At 38.7% G+C, this 27,681-nt stretch overlaps 1 protein-coding gene across 3 annotated transcripts in view; it reads left to right on the top strand.

Annotated features, from left to right (window-relative positions):
- Window positions 1-27,092, top strand: part of LOC133528952 (GPI transamidase component PIG-S) — a 91,174-nt gene extending 64,082 nt beyond the window's left edge. For all 3 annotated transcript variants that reach the window (XM_061866475.1, XM_061866477.1, XM_061866476.1), the window contains 10 exons: window positions 2,761-2,851; window positions 8,376-8,515; window positions 9,171-9,383; window positions 12,568-12,759; window positions 16,858-16,958; window positions 21,644-21,818; window positions 22,932-23,107; window positions 23,882-24,023; window positions 24,490-24,694; window positions 26,906-27,092. In XM_061866475.1, coding sequence (XP_061722459.1) covers window positions 2,761-2,851; window positions 8,376-8,515; window positions 9,171-9,383; window positions 12,568-12,759; window positions 16,858-16,958; window positions 21,644-21,818; window positions 22,932-23,107; window positions 23,882-24,023; window positions 24,490-24,694; window positions 26,906-27,020 — 1,550 coding nt within the window. In that variant the 3' untranslated portion in view covers window positions 27,021-27,092. The remainder of the gene's footprint in view (window positions 1-2,760; window positions 2,852-8,375; window positions 8,516-9,170; window positions 9,384-12,567; window positions 12,760-16,857; window positions 16,959-21,643; window positions 21,819-22,931; window positions 23,108-23,881; window positions 24,024-24,489; window positions 24,695-26,905) is intronic.
- The last annotated feature ends 589 nt before the right edge of the window (window positions 27,093-27,681 follow it).

The following is a 27,681-nucleotide window of genomic DNA, read 5'->3' as shown; positions in this document are numbered from 1 at the left end:
AAAGTAAGTCTTTTTACTATGAAGGGAAAACTTTTTGCGATAACTCAAAAACAGCTAAACTGATCATGTCCGCTATAGTTTTCATTTAATGTCTTTCTTAAGCTCTACTTCCACGATTTTTTTCATATTTTTAGGACCTATGGTTCAAAAGTTAGAGGGGGGGGACACATTTTTTTTTTCTTTCGGAGCGATTATCTCCGAATATATTCACTTTATCAAAAAATGTTTCTTGAAAACCCCTATTAGTTTTGAAAGACCTTTCCAACGATACCCCATACTCTAGGGTTGAATCGAAAAAAAAATTCACCCCCACTTTACGTGTAGGGGAGGTACCCTAAAAAAAAAATTTTTTTAGATTTTATTGTACGACTTTGTCGGCTTTATTGATTTATATATCCATGCCAAATTTCAGCTTTCTAGCACTAACGACCACGGAGCAAAGCCTCGGACAGACAGACAGACAGACAGACATACGGACATGGCGAAACTATAAGAGTTCCGTTTTATGCCATTTGGCTACGGAACCCTAAAAAGTCGAATATGCCTACGAAAAGTATTAAACTACCGCGAATACATAATACATGCCGATGCCTACACAAAATAATCAGTACCCCTAGTGTAAATATTATCGACAGCGAAACGTGACGTACGCGTTTGCGTTAAGTGTCATTTTGTATGAGATTTTTGACTTTCCAAAACGTCCCGCTTGGCGCGCTGTTCAAAACCCATACAAAATGAGACTTAACGCTAACGCGTACGTCACGTTTCGCTATCGACTAAATTTACACTAGGGGTACTGGATACGTTGTTTCGTCGGGTCAAAACTTCGCCGGGTAAGAGAAACTTATAAGTAGTTTGGGGTGGTTTGGCCAACTAATAAAACTTTTCCTAAATCAAACCACCCGGGAATTGGGGCTGGAGCTTCATACACATTAAAAACGATTGCTATAATCATAATTAGATTTACTAAAGACGAGTTACTTATCAAACTTTGCTTTTTATTTAACGAGTAGAGTCGTTACATAAACTTTCGTGACTTTTCTGCTATTTAAGTTTAAATATAAATAAATAAACATTAGGACATTCTTCCACTAATTGACTAAGTCCCACGGTAAGCTCAAGAAAGCTTGTGTTGTGGGTACTCACACAACGAGATATATATAATATAGACATACTTAAATACATAGAATACAACCATGACTAAGGAACAAATAACTGTGTTCATAACACAAATAAATGCCCTTACCGGGATTTGAACCCATAACCATCGACTTCATAGGCAGGGTCACTACCCACTAGAACGGTCGTCGAAAGTATTAATGCTAAAGGATTTATAAAATGGTCTTGGCTTGCACGGTTGACAACCCGTTGAAGGACGGAACCTCCTTATCAATGCAATTTAGAGTACGTAACTAGCCATCATAAGGATTTTTAAAATCAACACTTTGCAGCGGGTTTCGTTTTCAACTCAACTATAGAATATATTGTATGTACGTCAGCTGCAGAGAAACGGTACCACCCCTGAATAGAACTTTGTATGCACGGATGGTACCTATTCTCTACAGCTAACCGTACCTCTGTATTATAGGGAGCGTGCATGAACTATAGGAGGCAGCACAGGAGCCGTCAGATTTTTGGCGCGAGGCGTAAATGTGATATTTATTGTTCCAATGTAGCCGACGTGATGGCAGAACCTGCCATGCACAACAAAACACGTGACGTGTAAATTTACATGTTTATTGTTCCAATTCAGGCCACAAGATGGCAGACCCTCCAACGCGCACGGTCCCTATAGTTCGTGTCATCCACGATGACGCGCAGATTTGTCAAATCTAACCTTTATTAACATGACCATACGAATAATTAATATAATCAGGCGTTACTTTGCGGACAACATATTGTCGTCGGGTGTCATACCGTCAACATCTCCAGCATCTCCTGAGGATGCCTCGTAGAGAGGCGAAACACGTGTCGAGTTTTGTACTTTTGGTGGTGGGTTGTTATATTTATTTTTGCGGTGGGAGGGTGGGAACATTAATTGCATGTAAAAATACGCAAGTAAGTATAACGGGTTAGCACTGATTGACTAACACGTTATTTTCTCGCGGATTAGCAAAGTAATATTACTTGTTTTAATGACCATACGAGTCAAGGTTCGTGTCGCGTCGTCGTGAATGACACGATTATACTATGACTTTTCACATCGCCTTTCATCGAAAGGTTGACAATATGATACACTGCTTAACAATGGACGAACACGAAGGTGATCTGTAAACATTCATTGTACCAGTTAATCCAGTTTCTACTTGCTATAGTACAGTGTAACTCTGAACACAGTAGAGTTCTTTGAATGAATCATGGATACTTCTGCGGAGGCATAAATGTTTCATGAAGAAGAATTGTATTCTTCTTCAACCTAGCGTTTTCCCGGCCTAGCGCCAGGGTCCGCTTTCCTACTCAATCTTCTCCACTTTTCCCGGTCTTCGGAATCCTCAGGTGTGAGATTCTCTTCCATGTCCGCTATCATACGACGTCCAGCCAGCTCTTAAGCCTACCCCGGGCGCGTGATCTAGGGCCCTGGACAGTGAGATCGAGGCATCTATTTCCGACGTAGTCTACTAGTCTGCGGCTTATATGGTCCCCAACGGAAGCGACTTTCTTGCAGCTTATGGTATACGTCACAGATTCCGAGGCCACCACGAATTTGTTCGTAAGAATTGAGATGTTGAAAATTGAAATGAAAAATGTATTTAATTTCAGAGTCAAGCCGGATGTGGGCCAGTGCGTCCTTCGTGGGCGTACTCATCATCATCGGCCTGCCGCTCTGGTGGAAGACCACGGAGGTGTACAGGTAATCATCATCATATGGAGACTTGACGACCGGTCTGGCCTAGAGGGTAGTGACCCTGCCTATGAAGCCGATGGTCCTGGGTTCGAATTGGATGTTTTCTATGTATCTAAGTATTTGTATATTATATATGGCGTTGTCTGTGTAAGTGAGTACCCACAACACAAGCCTTCTTGAGCTTACTGTGGGACTTAGATCAATTTGTGTTATAATGTCCCTAAAATATTGATTTATCAGTTAAGTTGACGACCTCCTAGCCTAAAGTAAGGACGCTAAGCAGGAAAAAAGTCGTACATTGACTAGCCGTTTCCTATCTCCATCGGAGGTGCATAATTATATTCCTTTCCCGCTGATGATGCCGGCGTTCAATGCCGTTGTGCGAGCGGAGAAAATGATGTGTCAATGTACGAAATTATTCGTGCGTCCTTACTTTAGTCGGTAGTGACTACGATCACCTACGATGCTGAAGATCCCGGGTTCGAATGCTACCCAGCATTTATTTATTTAATCTTTATTGTATGAAAAAAAAAAAAAAACAAAAGTAATGCCAAAAAAGTAAGCTCAATAAGGCTTGTGTTGAGGGTACTTAGATAACTAAGATAACGATATACATATATAATAAATAATTATTTATAAATACTTAAATACATAGAAGCTCATCACACGAATAAATGCCCTTACCAGGATTTGAACTCGGGACCAGCGGCTTCATAGGCAGGGTCACTACCCACTAGGCCACACCGGTCGTCAAATAAGTCGTTATGTGGACGTAAAGTACGTACGTTGCCAAAATATGTCCCATAGCTCTTATGTCGGCAAATTAAGATATACATATAACATATTTTTGAGTATAGACTTTCATTAGCAATATTCAATATTCTAGTCGCTATGCTTTGGGTGTTATGTATATATGTATAAACTATTTATTGATGTACAAAATACAAATAAGGCACAGGATAGGCAGGACAAACGCGAACGTATCCCTATTATTGTTATTTCTAGATATGCTCTCTTTTTTTTTGCTAGCCTACTCGTGTCCCACTGCTGGGTAAAATCCTCCCCTCGTTTTCTCCACTCGACCCTGTCATTGGCATAAAAAAAACTCTCAAAAATAACTTATTAAAATCAAAGCTTCAGAGTTGGTTCATTGGTTCTATCATCATCTCCTCGCATGTCCAATCCAGATACCAGAAGGTCAAACCCACTCGCGCATCGCGTGATATGACCTGATCGTATACACAACCAACATATCTCCACACCTCGCTCCCTATATATGTGTTTAAACTTGAGGTCTTATAAATTTGGTCGAGTTGTATCGACGCGTTAGCCCGATACCATGGTTGATAAGTACATAGGTACATACGCAAAACCATGAGGTTATCGCCATGGTCGCCATGGCTATCTGTGTTTATGGGAAATGTTATGGTACTAATGATAAGTACGCAAATATTATGTAAACATTAGTTGATAATTCTAAAGACATGGTGAACTCGTGTATGTAGATAAAGCACGCCATTTCTAACAAGTGATGTCAAATGTTGATTTTATATACCACGACAGTGGCAAACAAGCATACGGCCCGCCTGATGGTAAGCAGTCACCGTAGCCTATGGAAGCCTGCAACACCAGAGGTATTACACGCGCGTTGCCGACCCTTTAAAAACCTGTACCCTCCTTTTTTGAAGAACCCCATACTGTAGCCCCTCGGGAAAACCTCGGCAGGAAGCTCATTCCACAGCCGAAGCGTTCGCGGGAGGAAATTCCTCTTAAACCGCACAGTACATGTAAATGTTTTGTTTTATTTTTAATTGTAAATACTCCAGCTCCTGCCTAGTCTGCGTGCAATGATGAGACAAAGGTAGATTTTTAACCAAGGGATGAAGTGCATTTCTGTCAAGATATTTTGGCACTGGAACGGAGTGAGCTAATATTTACCTATAATCGCTCAGCGTGCAGTGTTTCTATTGGTCCTTAAAAAACAGGTGGAAATTAAGCCTTACCTTCCTTCTTCCTCGCGTTGTCCCGGCATATTGCCACGGCTCATGGGAGCCTAGGGTCCGCTTGACAACTAATCCCAAGATTAATATTAATGAAGCCTTACAGTGTTAGAATATAGTGTGTGTATTAATTAGTATTACAGTGCTTATTGGTAAGATGACACGAAGGCCAAAAGCGATTTTTAGGGTTCCGTACCCGAAGGGTAAAACGGGACCCTATTACTAAGACTCCACTTTCCGTCCGTCTGTCCGTCTGTCGCCAGGCTGTATCTCTTGTTGAAATTTTCACAGATGACGTATTTGTGTTGACGCTATATCAACAAATAGTAAAAAGTACGGAAGCCTTGGTGGGCGAGTCCGACTCGCACTTGTCCGATATATTTTTTTTCAAGTCTAAGTCGGAGTGGTCAAAAGTCTCACCCTTGGTTAATTTTGTTAAGTTTGTCTATTATATGTAAATAGGGTCCTAATTTTATTGTCAGTTATGGTTAATAGAGAATGCGAAATGAGATTTTCACAGCCTCTCCTTTTATCCTATAAAGCCGATGGTCCCGGGTTCAAATCCTGGTCAGGGCATTTATTTGTGTGATTAGCGCGAATATTTGTTCCTGAGTCGTGGGTGTTTTCTACGTATTTAAGTATTTATAAATATTTATCTACTTATTAAATTTATCGTTGTCTAAGTACTCACAACACAAGCCTTATTGAGCTTACTGTGGGACTTAGTCAATTTGTGTAATAATGTCCTATAATATTTATTTATTTATTTGTATAAGTACTTTAATATTTTAGTTGAGATATATATCCTTCATTCAATAAATCAAGTTACCTCTAAAGCTTATCTAAATCCTACAATTATTCATATCTAAAGGGCTCAGTAACTACGAGTACAAACATCAAAAATGACAATAAATATTGACATAACCTTCAATTTCGTATAATTACTTAATTTAATATATTTATATTTAGATATGGCGTGCATATAAAATTGGTGTCGTAGGTTATCGCTAAGATAGCTAAGTTCTCACGTTTGCCACTTTTATTTGGCTATGGTCCGACTAAGGTCAGCGTGATAAGACACGTGACATTTGGACGCCATTTTTTTTCAATCGAATTGCGAACAACACCACGTTGATGCAGAGGGCCTACCGGGAACCACGTTCAACGTGTTGCATTTCTGTCGCACTTGTAAATTCGTACGTAAGTGCGACAGGGAGCGTTGTTCCCGTTAGGCCCTCAGATCCGCACCGGGCCGGTGTGACAGCTACGATATGGGGTTCGAGAAGCGGGTGTTCAGGGTTCAGTAACGCTCAAGGGTCAGAAGGCCTACCGCGAACCACGTTCGACGTGTTGCCTCCCTGTCACAGTTACGTACGAATTTACAAGTGCGACAGAGAGGCAACACGTCGAACGTGGTTCGCGGTAGGCCCACTGTAACGCGAAGGTACAGTAAGTTCGTATTCTTCCCTCACTCTCACTGAGCGTAATTGTGAGAGAAATTGAAGCGCGTGCCTGGAGCGCGGATACCATGTTTTTTAATTGAATTTTTTGTGTTTTAAAAATAAAAAAAAGTAATCGCTGCGTTCCCTCAAGCATAATATTTGTCATACTCATTTATTTAGTAGAGAGTATAGATATAATACTCTTTAAATATTACATGTCAACAACAGAAAATACATTTAAATCTTTGTAAGTATTAAAAATAAAAAATACGTATATATGTTTAAAATTAAAATTACAATAAAATCGTTATGCCCAATAAATTAAAATTTACAATATCATGTCATCAAGTACATTGTTATTTTTGTAATAAATTAATTACTAATTATTTTTGTCAAAGACTAAGAATAACATATTAAGTAACACTATGAAAGGTCTTATCATTAAGCCATCTTTTTAATTTGTTATTAAACATATTGCTACTATCTGATACTTTAATGTCATTAGGGAGGGTATTATTTATTTTTAAGGGTTTTATTTTCTTAAAGTGCATTTTAGACCTACGAGTATTTTCGTGATTTTTTTCTACCTAGTGAAACTCAAAAGCTCAGAATTCGAATCGCTGAAGGACCAAGAGAAAGGCCCCAAAATTGCTAATTAACTTTATGGCAGCCGTATTGTGACCAAAAAAAGCGCTATGATTTATTTATTAATCCGTTTTCTGAACGTGCTGCACCTTAAGTGGCTTCGGTGTGGCTTATGTCCATGGGTAATGGTGACCGCATCCCATCAGGCGGCTTGTCTGCTTCTTTGCTGACTATAACTCAAAAATATATAGCAATGTCCCGCTCTCACATTGGCATGCTGATCCGTATCCAATCTCCATTCCGACTAGGCCAATAGTAAATGCCTCAATTGTCCAAGCAGTAATTTAGAGAGCAAGAATGAAAACAAACCATGCCATTAGTTAGTGAGGGACGGAATAATTCGTGAACTTCCGTTGTCAAACATGTTATTTTTTAGACAATAACAATACACTAGTCGCGCACTTGAGTTATACCATTATTGACCTGTTCAAGGCTCGGATATCGGTTAAAATTCCAAACCGTTATCACGTACGGTCACGTCTGAAAATATCGATGCGAAAAAAGTGCCAAAAATATGTATACATGACTTTCTTGCTCATATATTAAGGTAGTGTATACCTACATATTTTTGGCACATTTTTCGTACCGATATTTTCAGACGTGACTGTATGGTCATCTGCAGAGAAACGGTACCACCCGGGCACACAAACTTCTACGCCTTTTAATTTCGGTTTCGCTCGCAACACCGTTTGAAACTGGTTTTTATGAGAACAGTTCTTGTCAAATTAACCGGTTTAGAACAGTTAAAACCGGTTTCTTCCTGTGTCAAAGTCTATGTTCACGTGGCACACCAGGCCGGCCGGCTGTTTCAGTGCTCGTCGAATAAACCGGTTTATGTAGGGTACATTAAAGTTCTTAAAACTTTTACGTCTTATAAAAGTTCGGAGGGAAACCGAAATAAGGTATTTACCGGTATTTTATAAACCGGTTCTGAGCCTTGGACCTGTTACTTAAGAGTGCTGGTAGTGATAAAGTGTGTGGCTTCCAAACCGGGGGTTATTGGTTCAAACCCCAGCTCCAGTTCTACAGTCAAGGTTTTTTTAATACACTTTATTCCTCTTAAACAAACAATATAACTCTTTCCTAATACCATAGAGAAATAAGAAGTAATAGGTGCTCACTCCATACATCAGTTTTGGTACCAAAATGATTATTATATTCGCAGTCGACATCTAGCATCAAGTAGCGGAACTCTCAGTACTGGTACTCGACAATAGATGTCGCGGCAAACAAAAAGTCTAATGCTCAACGATTTACAGCTAATATTATAACCAGAGTAAGAGTAGGAGTTGAAAATAGAGTGTCGACTGCGTATATAATAAGCATTTTGGTACCAAAACTGATGTATGGAGTGAGCACTCTATTACTTCTTATTTCTCTATGCCAATACGCAGCAAGATTCAATATTTAATAAATTATTAAACTTGTTTTTGTTATTTTCAGGGTATCACTACCATACGACAAGATCGCGTCTTTCGATTCGCTGTCTCACACTATCGCTACCGAGGTGACAGTGATGGCGAATGACGACGCCATCGCGTCGCAGATAGCGGGGCTCATTGAAAAGTCCTTTGAGGATTCTAGTAAGCTATAATAACTATGAAATATTTTTTTTTTTAACCCCTACGCTATAAGCCAACAAAATCCATTTAATGCCAAAAATGCCTGGGGTCGTTTTGGAAAATAGCTGATACTTTTTAAACTGCTAGATCGATTTCTATCAAACATAGCTAAGAACCAGCAAGGAAACTTGCTTTCACTTAAAAAACCACATCGAAATCATCCCATCAATTGGAGAGGTCCTACGATGGTCCGAGACAGACATTTTGGAGTAGGTCCCTGTGCTGAGTTAGGGTATGATAGGAGAAGTTTCAGACAATTTTCAGCTTGCCTCAAGGACCTACCCCAATATGTCTACCAGCTCTCCGTCTACGATGCCACAGACAGACACACATACAGACAGACATTGGCTTCATAGTCATTTATTCAAATAATAATATGCATTGCGTTTCAATAACATTATATCACAATTACAATTTTACAAATAACAAATATAATAATATATTTAACTCACCTCTTTTTGTGTCGGGAGTTAAAAATACTAAGACATGATATTAGACTAGATTCATGCTCGCGGCACAATTCCCATGAGATCATTTTTGAGCTCTAGTCAGTCTTCTATAACTATTCTATTTCGTTAATTGTATATGAAAATAACAGTATTCCATCTCTTTCCAGCCACACTAAAAATCAAAGTAAACAAGACCATCCTCTCGGACTCACTCCGCAATACGCTGGAATCTGTCGCTGACGAGCCAGAAGCGATAGAAGAGGTAGCGGCCAGCGTCAGCGTGTCAAAACCTAACACGCTATATGTGGTGCAGAGGACGCCACTGTTTCAAAATGTCTGGCTTAGTGGGGAGCGCGTCATGTTCTTCAGGGATTCCAAAGGTATGTCATCTCTTTTTAGACTTTAAAAGTGTCTATTTCTAGCCGCACTTACATTCAAAGTGACCAAGACTATCCTCTCGGACTCACTCCGCAATACGCTGGAATCTATCGCTGATGAGCCAGAAGCGATAGAAGAGGTAGCGGCCAGCGTCAGCGTGTCAATACCTAACACGCTATATGTGGTGCAGAAGACACGACTATTTCAAAATGTCTAGCTTAGTGGGGAGCGCGTCATGTTCTTCAGGGATTTAAAAGGTATTCCTATCCCTTTTAAGCCTTTAAAAGTGTCTATTTCTAGCCGCACTTACATTCAAAGTGACCAAGACTATCCTCTCGGACTCACTCCGCAATACGCTGGAATCTATCGCTGATGAGCCAGAAGCGATAGAAGAGGTAGCGGCCAGCGTCAGCGTGTCAATACCTAACACGCTATATGTGGTGCAGAAGATACGACTATTTCAAAATGTCTAGCTTAGTGGGGAGCGCGTCATGTTCTTCAGGGATTTAAAAGGTATTCCTATCCCTTTTAAGCCTTTAAAAGTGTCTATTTCTAGCCATACTTACATTCAGAGTGACCAAGACCATCCTCTCGGACTCACTCCGCAATACGCTGGAATCCGTCGCTGACGAGCCAGAAGCGATGGAAGAGGTAGCGGCAAGCGTCACCCAACAAACATTATACCGTCAGTTACAGGCTTCTTTAAAACTTTAATCTTTTGAACGGCGTTATAATAATCTCAGTTATAGCTTGGAACGTTATAGAGGAGTTAAGAAATAAATTCCACTCCAACAGTGGTTCTAGAGCTACAATGGATGATGTTATGCAGAATTGAGAGTAATAATAGTGTTAATTACAGCTACTGGAGTCAAGCTTTATAGCTTTAACCTGTTTGTAACACTTAAATCTTTACAACAGCGCCCGCTGACACTTACTGATGTTTATTGTTACTTAATGGTTACTGTGAAGTATCTTATATATCTTTAGGTGTTGTGATAACTTTAAGCTGCAGGCATGGGTTGCATAAAAGAGTTAGTCAAGTGTGTCGTAACACCAGATACTAAAAGCGTTGCATAACTCTCTTATGAAGTTTCAAGCTTTAACGTAAGTTTTGCTTATGCTAATTGTGTTAGCCGAGTACCTTTTTGAATTATTACACTCTTATGTATACTAAAGACTGCACAATACTCTCGACTAAAGATGCTGTATCTCAAAAAGTGTAAATGATGCGTTAAGGGAGAGCTAAAGCTGTAATAGCAAGTTCGCCATTGTTTTAGTAAAGTAACCTAAAAATGTACTTGTTTGATCAATATTTATGTACAAAATACTCCATTAATAATTTTTATTTTATCATTCTATCGATGCCACGTAACTTTACTTGCCAATGGCCGACAAAAAGAACAAGTTGCTGATAAAACTTTAAGGCGTCTATTTTATTAAGCATAAGTTTTACTTTAAATCTTTAATTAATCCGGAGCGCGTTAAAATTAAGATGGAAAACATGGTATACACTTACCGTAAAATCGCAGGCGCAGCACTTTTTCACTTTTCACACGATAAAACTTCTTCTTCCTAATAAAAACTTGCGAGCAGATCGCCATTAAATGTTGCTGTGATAAGTTTTATTTTCTTTGTATCATTTATTTTATAAGTTTGATCGTTTTGGATTTCTTTGAAGCTAATACATAAAAACAGTACAAAAAGAGTTCTCCAAAAGCGGTCACATATTTAATTGAGAATGTTTTAGATATCTAGTACGCGTTAAATCGTTAACTCACTCTCTCTTATAGGTTTAACAAGTTTAAAATTCTTAACTGAGGGTTGTCTCACACCTATTGTGTTAGCTAATGATTCTATGAGAACGTAGAACCGGCTAAAGTAATAGCTGAGGGTGAATTAACTCCCTTCTAAGTACTTCTAACCCTTAAGTAACACTGTTGTATAGGCTTCCTGACACCTTTACCTGTAAAAAGTGGGGCCTGATTCGTGGTTATAAGGGTGGTATAGAGTCCTCTACCAACCTACTACAGGTATTCTTAACACTCTTAATTCTCAAATGAGAGCATTATAACAGTGATATGTAGGCTATTTTGACGCTGTCATGTTAGTTGGGCAGCGTGTCAAAACATAACACGCTATATGTGGTGCAGAGGACGCCACTGTTTCAAAATGTCTGGCTTAGTGGGGAGCGCGTCATGTTCTTCAGGGATTCAAAAGGTATTCCTATCTCTTTTTAGCCTTTAAAAGTGTCTATCTCTAGCCATACTTACATTCAAAGTGACCAAGACCATCCTCTCGGACTTACTCCGCAATACGCTGGAATCCGTCGCTGACGAGCCAGAAGCGATAGAAGAGGTAGCGGCAAGCGTCAGCGTGTCAAAACATAACACGCTATATGTGGTGCAGAGGACGCCACTGTTTCAAAATGTCTGGCTTAGTGGGGAGCGCGTCATGTTCTTCAGGGATTCAAAGGGTATTCCTATCTCTTTTTAGCCTTTAGAAGTGTCTATTTCTAGCCATACTTATATTTAAAGTGACAAAGACCATACTTTCTGATTCTTTCCGCAACTCAGTCCAATCTGTCGCCGAAGAACCAGAAGCGATAGAAGAGGTAGCGACCAACGTCAGCGTGTCAAACCCTAACACACTATATGTGGTGCAGAGGACGCCACTGTTTTAAAAATGTCCTGCTCAGTGGGGAGCGTGTTTTGTTCTTCAGGGACTCTAAAGGTATTCTCATCTCTTTCTGGCCTTCAAAATTCTCATTTGGCGCACCAAGAAGATTTCGTGAGAAGATTATGTATTCATCATAAGGGACTAGCTGATTGAAGGGAAAATGGAGATTAAAATACAATGCAAAATCGCCTATTTGTTATGATAAATAATCAAACCGTAACTACTATACCTAACTTTATGAAAAAAAATAGTTACATCCATAGATTATAGGAATCTATCTTAAAAGGCCAAGCGAGAGTAGATTTTAAGGAATAATTATTTAAAAAAAAAAATGTTTCATTCGATAAGGAACCCTTGGGGCGCGAGTTCGACTCGCACTTGGCCGATTTTTCTTCAATTGTCCCAGTCGACGTCCCCGTAGTTATGGCAACCGTACGCTAGAAGGAGTTTGCCCGAGGTGGCCTTCTAAAAAATCCTACAAATAAATCATTTCTACTTTATTTGTTACAGCTGGTCCAACCATCGTCCAAGCTCTCAAAAACTGGGTATACCAGACCTCAGTACTCCAAGCCGTAGTTTCAGAGTCAGACGAACCGCGACGCACTCGGTTCCCACCCGGCGGCGGATACCACGTCACCCTCTCTGTGGCCGTGCCTTCGCCTAAGACCAAGCTTCGATTCCCGGCTAGAGACGCTATGGAAGGTAAGAAGTAGAAGACTGCCCACTTCGATCTATTATTCAATACAGTTAAAACAACAGGGTCGTATGAAGGTAAGGACTTGTCCGCGGCCGTGTTAGCGGCGCCGTGGTCAAACCATGCCGAGCGTACACGACGCGGTAATCAACGGACGGCACAACATACCTGTCAACATATAGGTATGTATGTCAGTTGTGAATGACTGAAACGTGAAGACCTCCGGAGCCGTCAAGAAGCTCGTAGAGACTGCCATAGGGAGCGTGCATGAACTGTAGGAGGCAGCACAGGAGCCGTCGCCGTAAATGTGATGTTTATTGTTCCGATGTAGCCCACAAGATGGCAGAACCTACTATACACAAGAAAACACGTGACGTGTAAATTTACATGTTTATTGTTCCGATCCAGGCCACAAGATGGCAGACCCTCCAACGCGCACGGTCCCTATAGACATGTGTCGTTCACGAGTAAGTGATTTAAATGAACTATATCTTGATTCAACTCACTGATGACAGGGGGAGGAAACTAGAGCATTCAGCAATTGTTAGCGTTGGCACAACTTGGCGTTCCTTTGCGTGCACAACCACAGATAGACATAGACATAGACATAGAATATTTTTATTTAACACCACATTGAAACATGTTTACAGGCAATACTACAAAACATTACAAGCCTTAAAATGAAACTTAATTAGGCACAAATTTATGTTTACATGTAGATATAAAAAACTTTTAAAATTATGATGCTAAAAAGGAGCTAACCTCAGCATGTGTTGCAGCAGGCTTACCTACTACAACGCTGGTTTTCAGGCCGACCCTTCGTACAATACGAATTTACTTGCTGCTTGTCGGAAACTGTATGGCTAAGACTGTGTAGAAAATAATATAGGTATGCAAATATATGTTTATGTTTATGGATATATTTATAAGATTATACTGTATGATACTATGACATATGTGATAGTAGGTTTAATGTTTAGGCTGAATAAATACGTTGGGTAATAAAGTATATATTGAGGAGATAAATAACATGAATGTAATAATTTTACTATAAGTAAGTACCGAGATTAACAAAGTTGAACGGCGCATAAGAACGATTTCGACCACTACAGATACGACGGTTTTACTCTAGTACCAGGAGGTAGCATGCTTTGAAATTCTAGAAGTTGTTGTTTGAGTTTTAATTTAAAAGTACTAATTGTATTTAAGTTTTTGATAGGTGGCGGTAAGTTATTCCAGCATTTTGTTGCTGAGTATTTAAAACTACCTTTGAAAACGGCAAAGTGACAGCGAGGCAGTAACAAATCATCGCAAACCGATCTGATTCCATACAAGCTTGACCTGCTACCACGAAATTTAAACTTATTAAATAGATACTCTGGTTTAGACGTTTTAAAAACACCAAATAACAGAGATGAAAGATGCAATTCTCTGCGTAATGACATTTTAAGAATACGTGCTGAGTTCAAGTATGGCGTCACGTGCTCTCGTGGGGCGACTCCAAAACAGTAACGTGTGCAGGCGTTTTGCACTCTTTGCACCATCCGGTCTGTACTAGCTAATAAACGTGGGCCATAAACGGCATCAGCATAATCAAATTTAGAGAGTACTAATGAAAGACAAAACTTAATTCGCAAATCAACACTAAGGAAATCGCGAATCCGATAAAGTATATATAGTCAGATAAGATAATTACATGAATTTTGATAACCCTGAATAGCCGAAAGGGATAGTTCCACAGATTAGAAAGGAACAACATGATTCGGCCCTGGATCGCGATCAAACTTCGGTTTTGTAGGAAGTTTCCTTTCTGTACGGTACTCCTACTTAATCTGTTCTGATGATTTAACTCGCTCAGTAACTCATCCATCTCAGTGTTCTACTCGCTCTTTTTCGAATGAACGTGACGAGCGAGTAGGCGAGATGATACGAAAGTGTTTCGGAGCGATTAGGAATAATTCGGATGGTGTAGGGAAAACATGGCGGGATCGTATCGCGTGATTCGCCATCTTGGTCGCGCGGCTGTGGGTATCTGATTGATTGACATCTCTGTACTCACTCGTGAATAATATAGTCTACAGATCTACTGAGCAAAATATATCACCGCGAACGAAATATATGAATCAATCTTTTCAACTCAGTGAAGCGTTTTGCGCATCTCTAGACTGCCATACAACACCCGGAACATTATGCCGTGAGTACGCGCGGTACGGGGGGGGGGGGGGGGCTGACTGTACAAACCTCTATAGTAGCCTAGACAACATTGTAAACCGAGTTTAGACGCGGATTGTTGCGACTAAAAACGTGTGCGTACAAGAGGCCTATCGAAATTGAATGTGACACCTAGAATAAGTTACATAAAAAAGCGGCCAAGTGCGAGTCGGACTCGCGCATGAAGGGTTCCGTACCATTTAAGACGTATTAAAAAAAAATCTACTTGCTAGATCTTGTTCAACATTTTACCACTTTGGACACACATTTTACCACTTTGGAACTGTCTCTCGCGCAAACTATTCAGTTTAGAAAAAAATGATGTTAGGAACCTAAATATCATTTTTGAAGACCTATCCATAGATACCCCACACGTATGGGTTTGATGAAAAAATTTTTTTTTTAATTTATTGACGTATTAAAAAAAAACTATTCACTAGATCTCGTTCAAACCAATTTTCGGTGGAAGTTTGCATGGTAATGTATATCATATATTTTTTTTAGATTTTTCATTCTGTTATTTTAGAAGTTACAGGGGGGGGGACACACATTTTTTCACTTTGGAAGTGTCTCTCGCGCAAACTATTCAGTTTAGAAAAAAATTATATTAGAAACCTAAATATCATTTTTGAAGACCTATCCATAGATACCCCACACGTATGGGTTTGATGAAAAAAAAATTTTTTTTTAATTTTTATGACGTATTAAAAAAAAACTACTTACTAGATCTCGTTCGAACCAATTTTCGGTGGAAGTTTGCATGGCAATGTATATCATATATTTTTTTTAGATTTTTCATTCTGTTATTTTAGAAGTTACAGGGGGGGGGACACACATTTTTTCACTTTGGAAGTGTCCTCTCGCGCAAACTATTCAGTTTAGAAAAAAATGATATTAGAAACCTAAATATCATTTTTGAAGACCTATCCATAGATACCCCACACGTATGGGTTTGATGAAAAAAATTTTTTTTTTAAATTTTTATGACGTATTAAAAAAAAACTACTTACTAGATCTCGTTCGAACCAATTTTCGGTGGAAGTTTGCATGGCAATGTATATCATATATTTTTTTTAGATTTTCATTCTGTTATTTTAGAAGTTACGGGGGGGGGGGACACACTTTTTACCACTTTGGAAGTGTCTCTCGCGCAAACTTTTCAGTTTAGAAAAAAATGATATTAGAAACCTCAATATCATTTTTAAAGACCTATCCATAGATACCCCACACGTATGAGTTTGATGAAAAAAGATTTTTTGAGTTTCAGTTCTAAGTATGGGGAACCCCCAAAATTTATTGTTTTTTTTCTATTTTTGTGTGAACATCATAATGCGGTTCATAGAATACATCTACTTACCAAGTTTGAACAGTATAGCTTTTATAGTTTCGGAAAAAAGTGGCTGTGACAGAATCGGACAGACAGACGGACATGACGAATCTATAAGGGTTCCGTTTTTTGCCATTTGGCTACGGAACCCTAAAAATACACCAATTAAAAAATACGCACTCATTCATAACTAGACACTGACGGCTCAAAGCCAATAGACGACCCTATCTCTGTCTGTCTCAACTACAGGATGTCCAGTGGCATATTTCGAATTTCAAATCTTCTTTTTATAAAATGAAATACCATTGGTTCATATATTTCAGTTTTTTTTTTTTTCAAAATTTGGTATCGGAAATCTCCCACTAGACCCTGTATATAAAACATAGGTCTTAGTTTATTCGAATATCAGGGAGACCGAAATTTTGCTCAAAAAACATAAAAACTCATCTAGATGGCCCCTGAAACACATATAGCAAAATTTCATCGAAATCGTCAGAGCCGTTTCCGAGATCCCCCAAAATATATAAATATAAAAGAATTGCTCGTTTAAAGGTATTCGATATTGCAGATTATATCGGCACGTTTGTGGACGAGCTCAGCGAGCTTCACAACTTCACGCTCAAATCCCAGTGGCTGTATCTACTCGACTTCGATTTCCAAGCTAAAGAGGTAATGACGTCAATTATACAAACCACGATTATTATTTATAATAATAATAATAAATAATTGAGCCTATATACGTCCCACTGCTGGGCACAGGCCTCCTCCTCTCATGCGCGAGAGGGCTCGGGCTATAGTCCCCACGCTAGCCCAATGCGGATTGGGGACTTCACATACACCTTTGAATTTCCTCGCAGATATATGCAGGTTTCCTCACGATGTTTTCCTTCACCGAAAAGCTAGTGGTAAATATCAAATGATATTTCGTACATAAGTTCCGAAAAAACTCATTGGTACGAGCCAGGATTTGAACCCGCGACCTCCGGATTATTATTTATTAAATTATTTTTATATTTAGTTATACTTGCCGTAAAACTAACTGGCCACTGAGATCATAATGCTATCTCCTTTAACTTTAATGCTATTTCCCTTGTTAAGGCCAACAAAGAGTGAAAGAGATGGCATTATGAACTGACCGGCCAGATAGTCTTGCGGATAGTATAGTAGCAGTAGCACCGCCCACAATCTCTCTGCTTTGCCTTAAGAGCCCATCAACGTGCTCACTAGCGCCACTGCTAAATAGTTGTGATTATTTAAATTTAACGATAGATATTTAAAAAAGGGGGCCGCTACGTACTGTATTTTGTATTTAAGTACCTTTTGAATACATCATAATAGTTTTACGTTAAGCGTCCAAAGTAAAAACGGCCGTTTTTGTTTGGATTTCATAGATCGACGAACATATAAACTAGTTTAATGTATTCAAATGTCGCTAGGTTTTAACCTTTTGACCGCCAAAGACGTCATGTGACGCGCGCGGCTACAGCCGAATATCAACCTTAATGCGTACCGACAAGGTTCACTATTACGCGCCGCGTGCAATAGGCATGGCGTTCAAAAGATTAATAACAAAACCTTTGTGAGACTTAGAAATATTAAATATATTAAAACGATTAACGGTCACTCATGATTCTCACTCAATTTTCATTACTTAAAATACGTGAGTGACCTGTTTCAATATGTTTTCACCACACCAGCTGGTAATAGGCTCTATTGGTGCTACAAAAAACGGATAAGAAAGTTGCATTTTATCCACATGTGTAGCAAAGTAATTTATTTAAATGAAAATGAAATTAAAAACATTTATTTTAAGTAACTATGGACTCGTACAAATTTGTTAGTAGAATTACGTTCCTAATGTTAGTACACCTAATTAATTAGTACCTGGGCGACCGAGCTTTGCTCGGTTATTATAACTATTTATTGTAATATGGTGGTGTATAGGTGATAATCTTAACTAAATTTTTTTACTAAATTAAACTTGTCTAAAACAATAAAAATTAAAAAAAAATATATAAACTTGAACATATAAAAAAAAACAAAAGTTAGTCACCGGGCGAGATTCGAACCCGTAACACTCGTTTAGCAGTCCGCGTCTTAACCCGCTGGACCAGACGGACAGTGGCCGGCAACACGAAATTAGCGACCATATTCTGCGTCGAAAGAAAAACGCATGAAAACTCGAAAACACGCGTTTTCCCAAACATAAGACTAATCTAGATAGATTGTATACCCCCAAAAACCCCCATATACCAAATTTCAGCGAAATCGTTAGAGCCGTTTCCGAGATCACAGAAATATATATATTTATATATATACAAGAATTGCTCGTTTAAAGGTATAAGATTCTATATCTATTTATAAATAATAATAATGTGTACATACATTTCTAGAAACATGCCTTTCGCAGCAGTGTCTCATATTATTATTGCAAATTATGAGTTGTTTACTTATGTTGACTGATGGAATTGACTTTTAAATGATGATGATAAATATTTAATAACGTTCATTTGATTTTATTTGATGTTTTACATTTAAGTAGTACTTTCCTCGCGTTGATGTGGTGAAATCTTTTGTTTCACTCGGTGACAAATTTTTTTTAACGCTCGTGCCTTAAAACCCTCGCACCGCTTAAGATTCCACTTTTCAAACCACTCGCTACGCTCGGGCTTCAATATTAGCACGAGCAGTCAAACAACAACTTTGCCCCCTTGTAAAACAAATAACTAATATGTCGCTAGTTTTATTCGGTTCTTGTTCAAAAAAATAATATTTTTTGTTAATATTTAAAAGACGGGCGATGATCTGGTAGCCTCAGACGGAAATGGCGGGACGATGGTGGAAATCGAGGGTGGGGGGGGCTTTGCCCAGGAAGTGGGACACCGTATAGGCTTATAATAAATTAATACATAAATAGATTACTCAGAATGTAACATAGATGCGTTTAAGCATATTCGGTATCGTGTTCCGATTAGGGAAGAGTAGTAGAAAAAAAATTGACGCTGAAAATGTTTGGCTTTTGATAAGATAAGATAAGATAAATTGTATAGAAGTAGTGAACAATGTTTTGTCATCGTATTTTCTCGGAAATATTCGTATTTGTCATGCTACTTCAGTCAATCAGTAGGGGACTCTCTCTGGTCGCTTAACAACTTTTGTCATATTTTTAACTATTATAACAATTTATGCATAAAGTTATAAGTCATAAAAATCTCAAGTCATAATTATTCCTGAGAATAAATGAGTTATGTCATAATTTTTATAGTCATTAATTTGATTCGCATAAAATTTTAGGTTAGGTTCGTTAGGTATGCACAAAAAATATATGACAGCTGTTATGTATGTCATCAATTATTATGGCTAAAAATGTATGACACAATATAATATGACTTTTCATTTGTATGCGCCATGATGATTATGACTTAAACTAGTATGCAATCCAATATTTACCCCTTCCCTGCGAACTCATCTACCAAGTAGCTCTCTTCACACACAAGAACTTGGATGCGTTTCGGCAGCGAGGTGTGAACCCGTACTGCGCCATGCGCAGCAATAAGCTCGCCCATTTGCTCGTCGCACCTGAACACGATCTACGCAAGTCGGAGAGGTCGGTGTATGTCATGGGCCCGTCTGTGTATGACAGACTGCCGGACGCAATTAAAATGGATATAACTTCCATAGTGGCCCTTAAGTTAAAACTACGTATGGCTCCTTGACCACACGTTTCATTCATTAGATCAGTTCTACGAACTTCCTACTTAATGAGTTTACCAAATAACTTAGTATTAACTATGTACCTGTACCTATTGTACCTTATGCAATAAGTACCTAATGTGTTTCCTAGACCTAAGCCTGACATGTAACTTGGTGTTATGAATAAATTATTTGTATTTGTACAATATGGACCCCCTCAGTAGTTACTTTGTGTACTGAGACTAACTGAAATAGCATAATATGGTCGTGCGTTTCCGTGAATACGATGGTAAAGGATTGTTCACTACATCTGTACCTACTATTACTAACCTCAAATACAATTTTTTTGAATCCGTTATTCGTCTTGCTTTCGAGGTATGATCTGCTTAGTGATTTCCCAGCTTCATGATTATTTTACATAATGTATACTGAATATAGTTAACGCATATCTTGAAGCGTGTAGGTAACTGGCATCAGAAATTTCCGTACTAGTTATACTGCAAAGATTTGCTCTCAAAAATGGACGGCAAAGTCGACTTTTCTGGTTAAAAATAAGTGCGTAGGTTAAAAAAAGTTAAAATCATTGCAGTCTCGATTCCAGGTTTGCAATGTTGCATATAAATTCTACTCTTTGTGGAGTTTTAAACTTTAAAAAACTTGAAATGGCCATATCAAGTGAAGGCATAGGTCCATTAAACAGCCAAACAGAGAGCAGTACAGTCACGTCTGAAAACATCGACACGATCGAAGTGCCAAAAATATGTATACACGAGCTTATGGCCTATATATTAGGGTACCGTATCGATATATTCAGACGTGACTGTACATATATTGTTATGATGTTGGTACCGCGACTATTTTACTTTAGCTGGCTAAAATACAAAAAAAAAATTGTAATTTTGTAATTTAAAATAAAAAGGCGGCAAAGCAAAGGATACAAATACAAATACAATACAAATAATTTTATTGAAAACAGTATAAGTACAGTGTTAGCACTTAAAGACTAAGGATTAAGGATAAGGAAAAGTTTACAAATGCCTGAACTAGGAGTTCCTGTGTTTCAGGCAGAATAGGACCATATTAATTAATTTGTAATTATTCACTTAATTATAATTATAAATAGTACACAATAAAAATCTAGTAGGGTGATAACCTTAACAAAATAACTTATTTAAGTATTCTATATCAAAGTACAGTAAGAAATCATTTTACGACTATTAGTAAGTTCTCTGTATCATCGTATGTCATTTTTTGAAGGGCGCGTCGTAGAATATTCTTACAACCAACATAGCTAAGTGGGTATAAGTCTAATTTTGAATTTAACCTGTTGTACAAATAAGGGCCCAAAAAGACAAAAAATCTAGATGAAAATACGTGTTTTCTTTGTACGGTTTGTATACATATAATATCTTTGCGCCTTTTGTTAGTATATGCAGTGTTGAAAGGAATTTTGGTGTGCTGCTTAAGTGTTGTGCTTAATATAAATAGTTGACGAACAGTTAGTACTTCACATGCTTTATAAAGGAGTTCAGTGGGGTATAAGAATGGGCGGTAAGTAGCTACCTTTAGTACAGCTCTCTGGGCTCTTTCTAGGTTTATTAGTGTTGTAGGATAAGGATAAAAGGATGTAAAGGATAGGTAATAAATTTAAAATTTCCCAGGTAAAAGACACAAGCGAATACGGCCGCCATTTCGCCGTAAACAGAGACCGTCTCCACCTGCTCCTGACCAGGCTCGAGGAGCGCGCCGCCACGCACGTCTCAGAGCTGCCGACCATCAACCTAGTACTGTACGCTGTTCCTTGCGAGAAGACACCACTTGTTATTTATGATGGTGGTAAGGTTTTCATTTGTCTACGTTTATTCAATTCAATGTTTTATTTCAGGCTTGAAACCCTATGTTAGTAATACAATGTACTTATGAAACTAAATGTTAGTAAAGTACAATGAACTAATCTAACTAAATAATTAGCTATGCTTATGTCAAATGTCCTAGTCGAATTCGGCCACAGCGACTGCACACGCTGAACTTCACTTAAACTTATTTAAAACTAAACTAATTTAGGGTCGGCAACGCGCATGTAACTCCTCTAGAGTTGCAGGCGTGCATAGGCTACGGAGACTGCTTGTTTGCCACCGACGTAGTATTAAAAAAAAAAGAAAGTAGCGAGACGGTGGGAACTTGTCACCGTCGCCAAGTACGGCCTTGTCACATCTTACAAACGTGGTGCATGATAAATAGATAATTAGTATTAATTACTAATGGTTTTACATAATGTAATAGTTCAGTGAAAGACTCTTTGAGAATCGAATAATGCTCCATCCTAGACTGCATCGGCACTTACCATCAGGTGAGATGGTGCACAAATGCTTACCTGTTTTCAGTAAAAAAAAAATCATCATTTGTTATTTCTGTTTTGAATTTTAACGAAAATTATATCATTTCTGTAACATGCCAGAATCATAAAATATATTATGTAACATCATGTAATATGTTTGCAATAAATGCTTTTTAACTTTTGACTTTGAATTAAAACAAAAAATATTACTTTGTTAATCTATAATGTTATACTTACTTGCGTATTTCTACATGCAATTAATGTCCCCCCCCCCCCCTCCCACCATACAAATAAATATAACAACCCACCTCTAAAAGTACAAATCTCAAGAGTTTCTTTACGAGGATTAGCAAAGTAATATTTTTTGTTTTAATTAGTATGGATTTCCTCAAAGTAACGCCTGATTCCATAATTTTTTTGACATTGACGTTTGAAACTTGAAGATAGTGAAGTCTAATCTCTGATTTTGACTATTGTGACGTCTGTGACTTGACTTGTATCACCCAAAACTGGCTCTGACTTAGTATTGTAGAAAAATATAGGCACTTGTTTCACAAAAAAGCCTTAATTTTCGAGAACAAAGAATAAACTTAGTTGTTACCCAATTTCAGACACCCGCGTCCCCACTCCTGTGCAGGCCTTCATGTCTCCAAAATGGGGGGGAGTGGTGCTCGCCAACCCCAAGCCGGAAGAATGCAGAGGGGAGGGGGAAATGGAACCCAACGTTCAGCGCGTCATGGGCGCGTTCATAGCTCAGCTGAGACCGCTGCTCGGGATACCGGATATGGTAAGTTCATTCCCCTCAAATACAAAATAGAACATAAAACACAGTGTCAGGGATCGGAACCGGTTTTTTGGAAAAAACTTTGAAATAAACATATATTTCGGTTTATTTTATACTCTAAATATAGGACTCGGTTGTGTTTTTAGATAACGACTTCGTATTATTTGATTGCCCAATTAGAAAGGAAATAATTAACAAAGAACGAAAAATTTTTCGTTCCCATACAAAAAATACCGGTTTCCGATCCCTGCACAGTGTGCGTTGGAGGATCTGCGATATACACCGTGTTTTTTTTTTCGGTGTTTTCAAGGGTGCATTCCTGAGCTTAAATTAAGTAACTTTCTCAAACACACCGGTATTCTAATTAACTCCATTTCGGAGATAATCAATAATTTGTTTTTTTCTTACTAGCGTATTCATTTGCCTTATTAGGGCCTGTTTACATATTGTTTTATTATGAGTGTATACATTTTGTTGGCGCAACATACGTACTCCTACGAAGACCGGTTGACGACACATGACGTCACACACATACGTCACGGCTAAAAAAAGTAGCCGAAAAAACCTCGCGTGATTTGTGCACAAGCCCTTACCCTTACCCCGGAGTTAACGGAATTAAATAAAAACACGATGTATTAGCCTGAATCTAAAACATAAACTTTACAATTACATTTCACGCCAATAATCAAGCGCCGCCCTCTACAGACTATGTCGTGGTAAAATGCCGGGACGACGCGAGGAAGATGATGATGATATACATCAAAATGAATATTTCAGGGCCACATCCCGGACGCCCAGCTGGACCCGCTGCGGGCCGTGGGTCCGCGCCGCTGGGAGGTGGACGCGTTGCTGCGCCTCAGAGTTTTGGAACAAATCACCTCAGCTGAAAACACATTGCAGTCGTTAGCGCAGTTGCTAGGTGAGATTCTAATATTATCGCACTTTTTATGTATTTTTTTCTACTCGTCGACTTAATGGTTGAATCAAGATTTAAAGGTTTAAGATCATTTAATCTCATTAAGAATTTTTACAGTACATATTGTGCTACTTTACCTCACTAGTGCGAAAATTAGCATATTACGTTACTGTGTCGAACATTTAAAGGGCCATATGTACTGTAAAACGTTGTACGATACATGTGCGAATAGGTAATTCGCAACTCGTGTCGATTTTCTCGGTCAGCTGTGGTGGAAACGCTGCCTAATTAAAGAGAAAGTTTAGTACATTAATTAATATACAATATATATATTTAAAAGTAAAAATATTTGTACACCGCCTTCACGGCAGAATATGATAGAACTTGCAATAATTCTAATTTAATATCAAATCACTGTACCATATTCTTACAAATAAATACAAAATTTGATGTCACATATCTTCTTCAGGTGAAATATCCAACATCGTGATCAACGACGATGTGGGCGCGTCCATCAACGCGGCCGTCGACGGCATCGGCCTCGCGCGCGCGCAGCTGGCCGCCGGGCAGCTGCTGGCCGCCTACCGGAGCTCCCGCGGGGCCCACGGGGCCGCCGAGACCGCCTTTATGGAGCCTAGCCTTCTAGCTTTGCTGTACTTCCCTGACGATCAGAAGTAAGTCTATGACTGCTAAAGAACAAGCGTCCATCAATCCAGTTGACGGTATCGGCCTCGCCCGCGAGCAGCTCGCTACAAGTCTTTGTAGAGGCCTACAAGAGTTGCGGGGGGGCCTCACAGGCCGCTTTTATGGCCATTGGCCAATCTGCTAGCTTTGCTGTACTTCCCTGATGATCAGAAGTGAGTACCTAATGGAGGCCTATAAGAGATATACAATGGATAGCCTTTATGGAGCCTAGATTACTGGCGTTGTTATACTACCCTGATGATCAGAAGTGAGTATATATCTACTAGTGGAGGCCTACAGCTCCATTTCATTCCCAGACGATCAGAAATGAGTGCCCATTGAAGGCCTACAAGAGATCCCGTGAGACCTAATAAAGGCCTTTATGAAGCCTAATCCACGAGTGTTACTGTACGTTCCCGACGATCAGAAGTTAGTACCAAAAGGTCTACAAGAGTTCCAAACAGGCACATTGGGGGCCGAATTTATAGTTGAGTCTGATAGCGTTGCTGTACTTCCTTGACGATCAGAAGTGAGTAACTAATTGAGGCCTACAAAAGCTCCCGAGAGGCCTACTGGTGCCCTTCATAGAACCGAGTCTCTTGGCGTTATTGTTATTATACTTCGCCAACAATCAGAAGTGAGTATATACTACCTAGTGGAAGCCTATAAGAGCTAGCTCTTGAGAGGCCTCGCGTACTTCCTCGGCTTACTCGCGTACTTCCCTGATGCCCAGAAATGGGTCTATCTAAAAATTGACACAAATTCCTTTACAATTGTAGTTTTATTGTATATCGTAGTCGTAATTAGACTAATTAGCCTATCGATATACAGAAACGACACCAGATTTAACTTTGTTCCTTCCGACTTGTACTTGACCGGTTTCTTTATAAAAGCTAACTATACTCAAACACACCTAACTTGTCAGTAGAAAAGGGCGCGAAATTTAAATTATCTATGGGAGATCAACACTTCGCGCTTATTTTTTTTTTAATTTGCCGCCTTTTTCTACTGACGAAAATGGCCAGCCAAACTTTAACCTACTTTAACCCTTTGAACGCTCTGTCATAAACACAAACATTACTCATACGCCAAGCTCCCGGGCGCAAGGGAGCTATAGTAAACACCCCTATAATGGAACAGGCACCAGTAATGGGATGGTATAGACAAATCCTGTAAAACCAGTATTTACCATCAGTTTCTAAACGCTGACAATATTTTACTATAAACAAGAGTCAAAGCGCTGCTTAAGTTTAATTTTTCGTTCATATTTGATAATTAATGACGCCATACATCCCATGACTGGAGCAAAAAACCATAGTTTTAATTGGTTAATAATATTGAAACCAATTGCAGTAGCTTTCATTAAATACATAGAAAACATAAAGGACGAATTGGATATTCAACTTTTAAAGCATAAAGCAGTAGAAATTTTACAGATGTCGGTGAAATATCAAAAATACTCCATTTTTAGGGTTCCGTAGCCAAATGGCAAAAAACGGAACCCTTATAGATTCGTCATGTCCGTCTGTCTGTCCGATTCTGTCACAGCCACTTTTTTCCGAAACTATAAAAGCTATACTGTTCAAACTTGGTAAGTAGATGTATTCTATGAACCGCATTATGATGTTTACACAAAAATAGAAAAAAAAAACAATAAATTTTGGGGGTTCCCCATACTTAGAACTGAAACTCGAAAAATCTTTTTTCATCAAACCCATACGTGTGGGGTATCTATGGATAGGTCTTCAAAAATGATATTTAGGTTTCTAATATCATTTTTTCTAAACTGACCAGTTTGCGCGAGAGACACTTCCAAAGTGAAAAAATGTGTCCCCCCCCCCCTGTAACTTCTAAATTAACAGAATGAAAAATCAAAAAAAAATATATGATATACATTACCATGCAAACTTCCACCGAAAATTGGTTTGAACCAGATCTAGTAAGTAGTTTTTTTTTAATACGTCATAAATAGTACGGAACCCTTCATGGGCGAGTCCGACTCGCACTTGGCCGCTTTTTACCTTAAATGTCCCATGATTGGTGCCGTTAACATAATGTAAACCTTACTCGAAAGTGTGAAGTTTACTTTGTCAGCGTCCGCCATGACACCTATAGGTCCTTGGCACTGTGGGGACGTAGTAACGACGACTTTGTGTTCTTGGCGTTCAAAGGGTTAATAACGTCACTTTCTCACTTTTCAGATACGCCATCTACATCCCCCTGTTCCTGCCCATAATGTTCCCGGTGGTGCTGTCTCTCAAGACCTTGCTGCTGTGGCTGCGGGGAAAGCCTCTGCATAAGGAGAAGGCTGACTAACGTGATTACCAAAGTATTATATGTAATGTAAATTATTTAATGCATTTAGTGAATAAATGTGAGTTTGTAATAGCTTTGGGTTTTCAATGTATATAGTAAACACCCCTATAATAGAACAGGCACCAGTAATGGGAGGGTATAGACAAATCCTGTAAAACAAGTATTTACCATCAGTTTTTAAACGCTGGCAACATTTTACCATAAACAAGAGCCAAAGAGCTGCATAAGTTTAATTTTTCATTGATATATGTGAAATTGTAAATTAATGTCGCAAGACATCTGATGACTGGAGCAAAAAACCATAGTTTTAATTGGTTAATAATATTGAAACCAATTGCAGTAGCTTTCATTAAATACATAGAATACATAAAGGACGAATTGGACATTCAACTTTTAAAGCGGTAGAAATTGTACAGATGTCGGTGAAATATTGAAAATACTCCAAATTTTATCTTAATTGTCCCATGATTGGAGACGTTAACATATCAATAATAAAAAAATATCAAGTCCCTCATGATAATAAGTAAACAACGCCACCCTCAGCAGGGGTTACATTTTTGAGGCGTTTGGGGTCGAAACGTTGGGGCCGTCGGTCGGCTGAATTGGTAACCTCAATAGTCCGCAAATTCCGCAATGTAACTAAAATCGCATGCGAATTCGG

Source organism: Cydia pomonella, chromosome 20 (assembly GCF_033807575.1).
Source record: "Cydia pomonella isolate Wapato2018A chromosome 20, ilCydPomo1, whole genome shotgun sequence".
NCBI lineage: Eukaryota > Metazoa > Arthropoda > Insecta > Lepidoptera > Tortricidae > Cydia > Cydia pomonella.
Note: the sequence above shows the minus strand (reverse complement) of the source record. Positions and strands in the feature narration are given on the sequence as shown.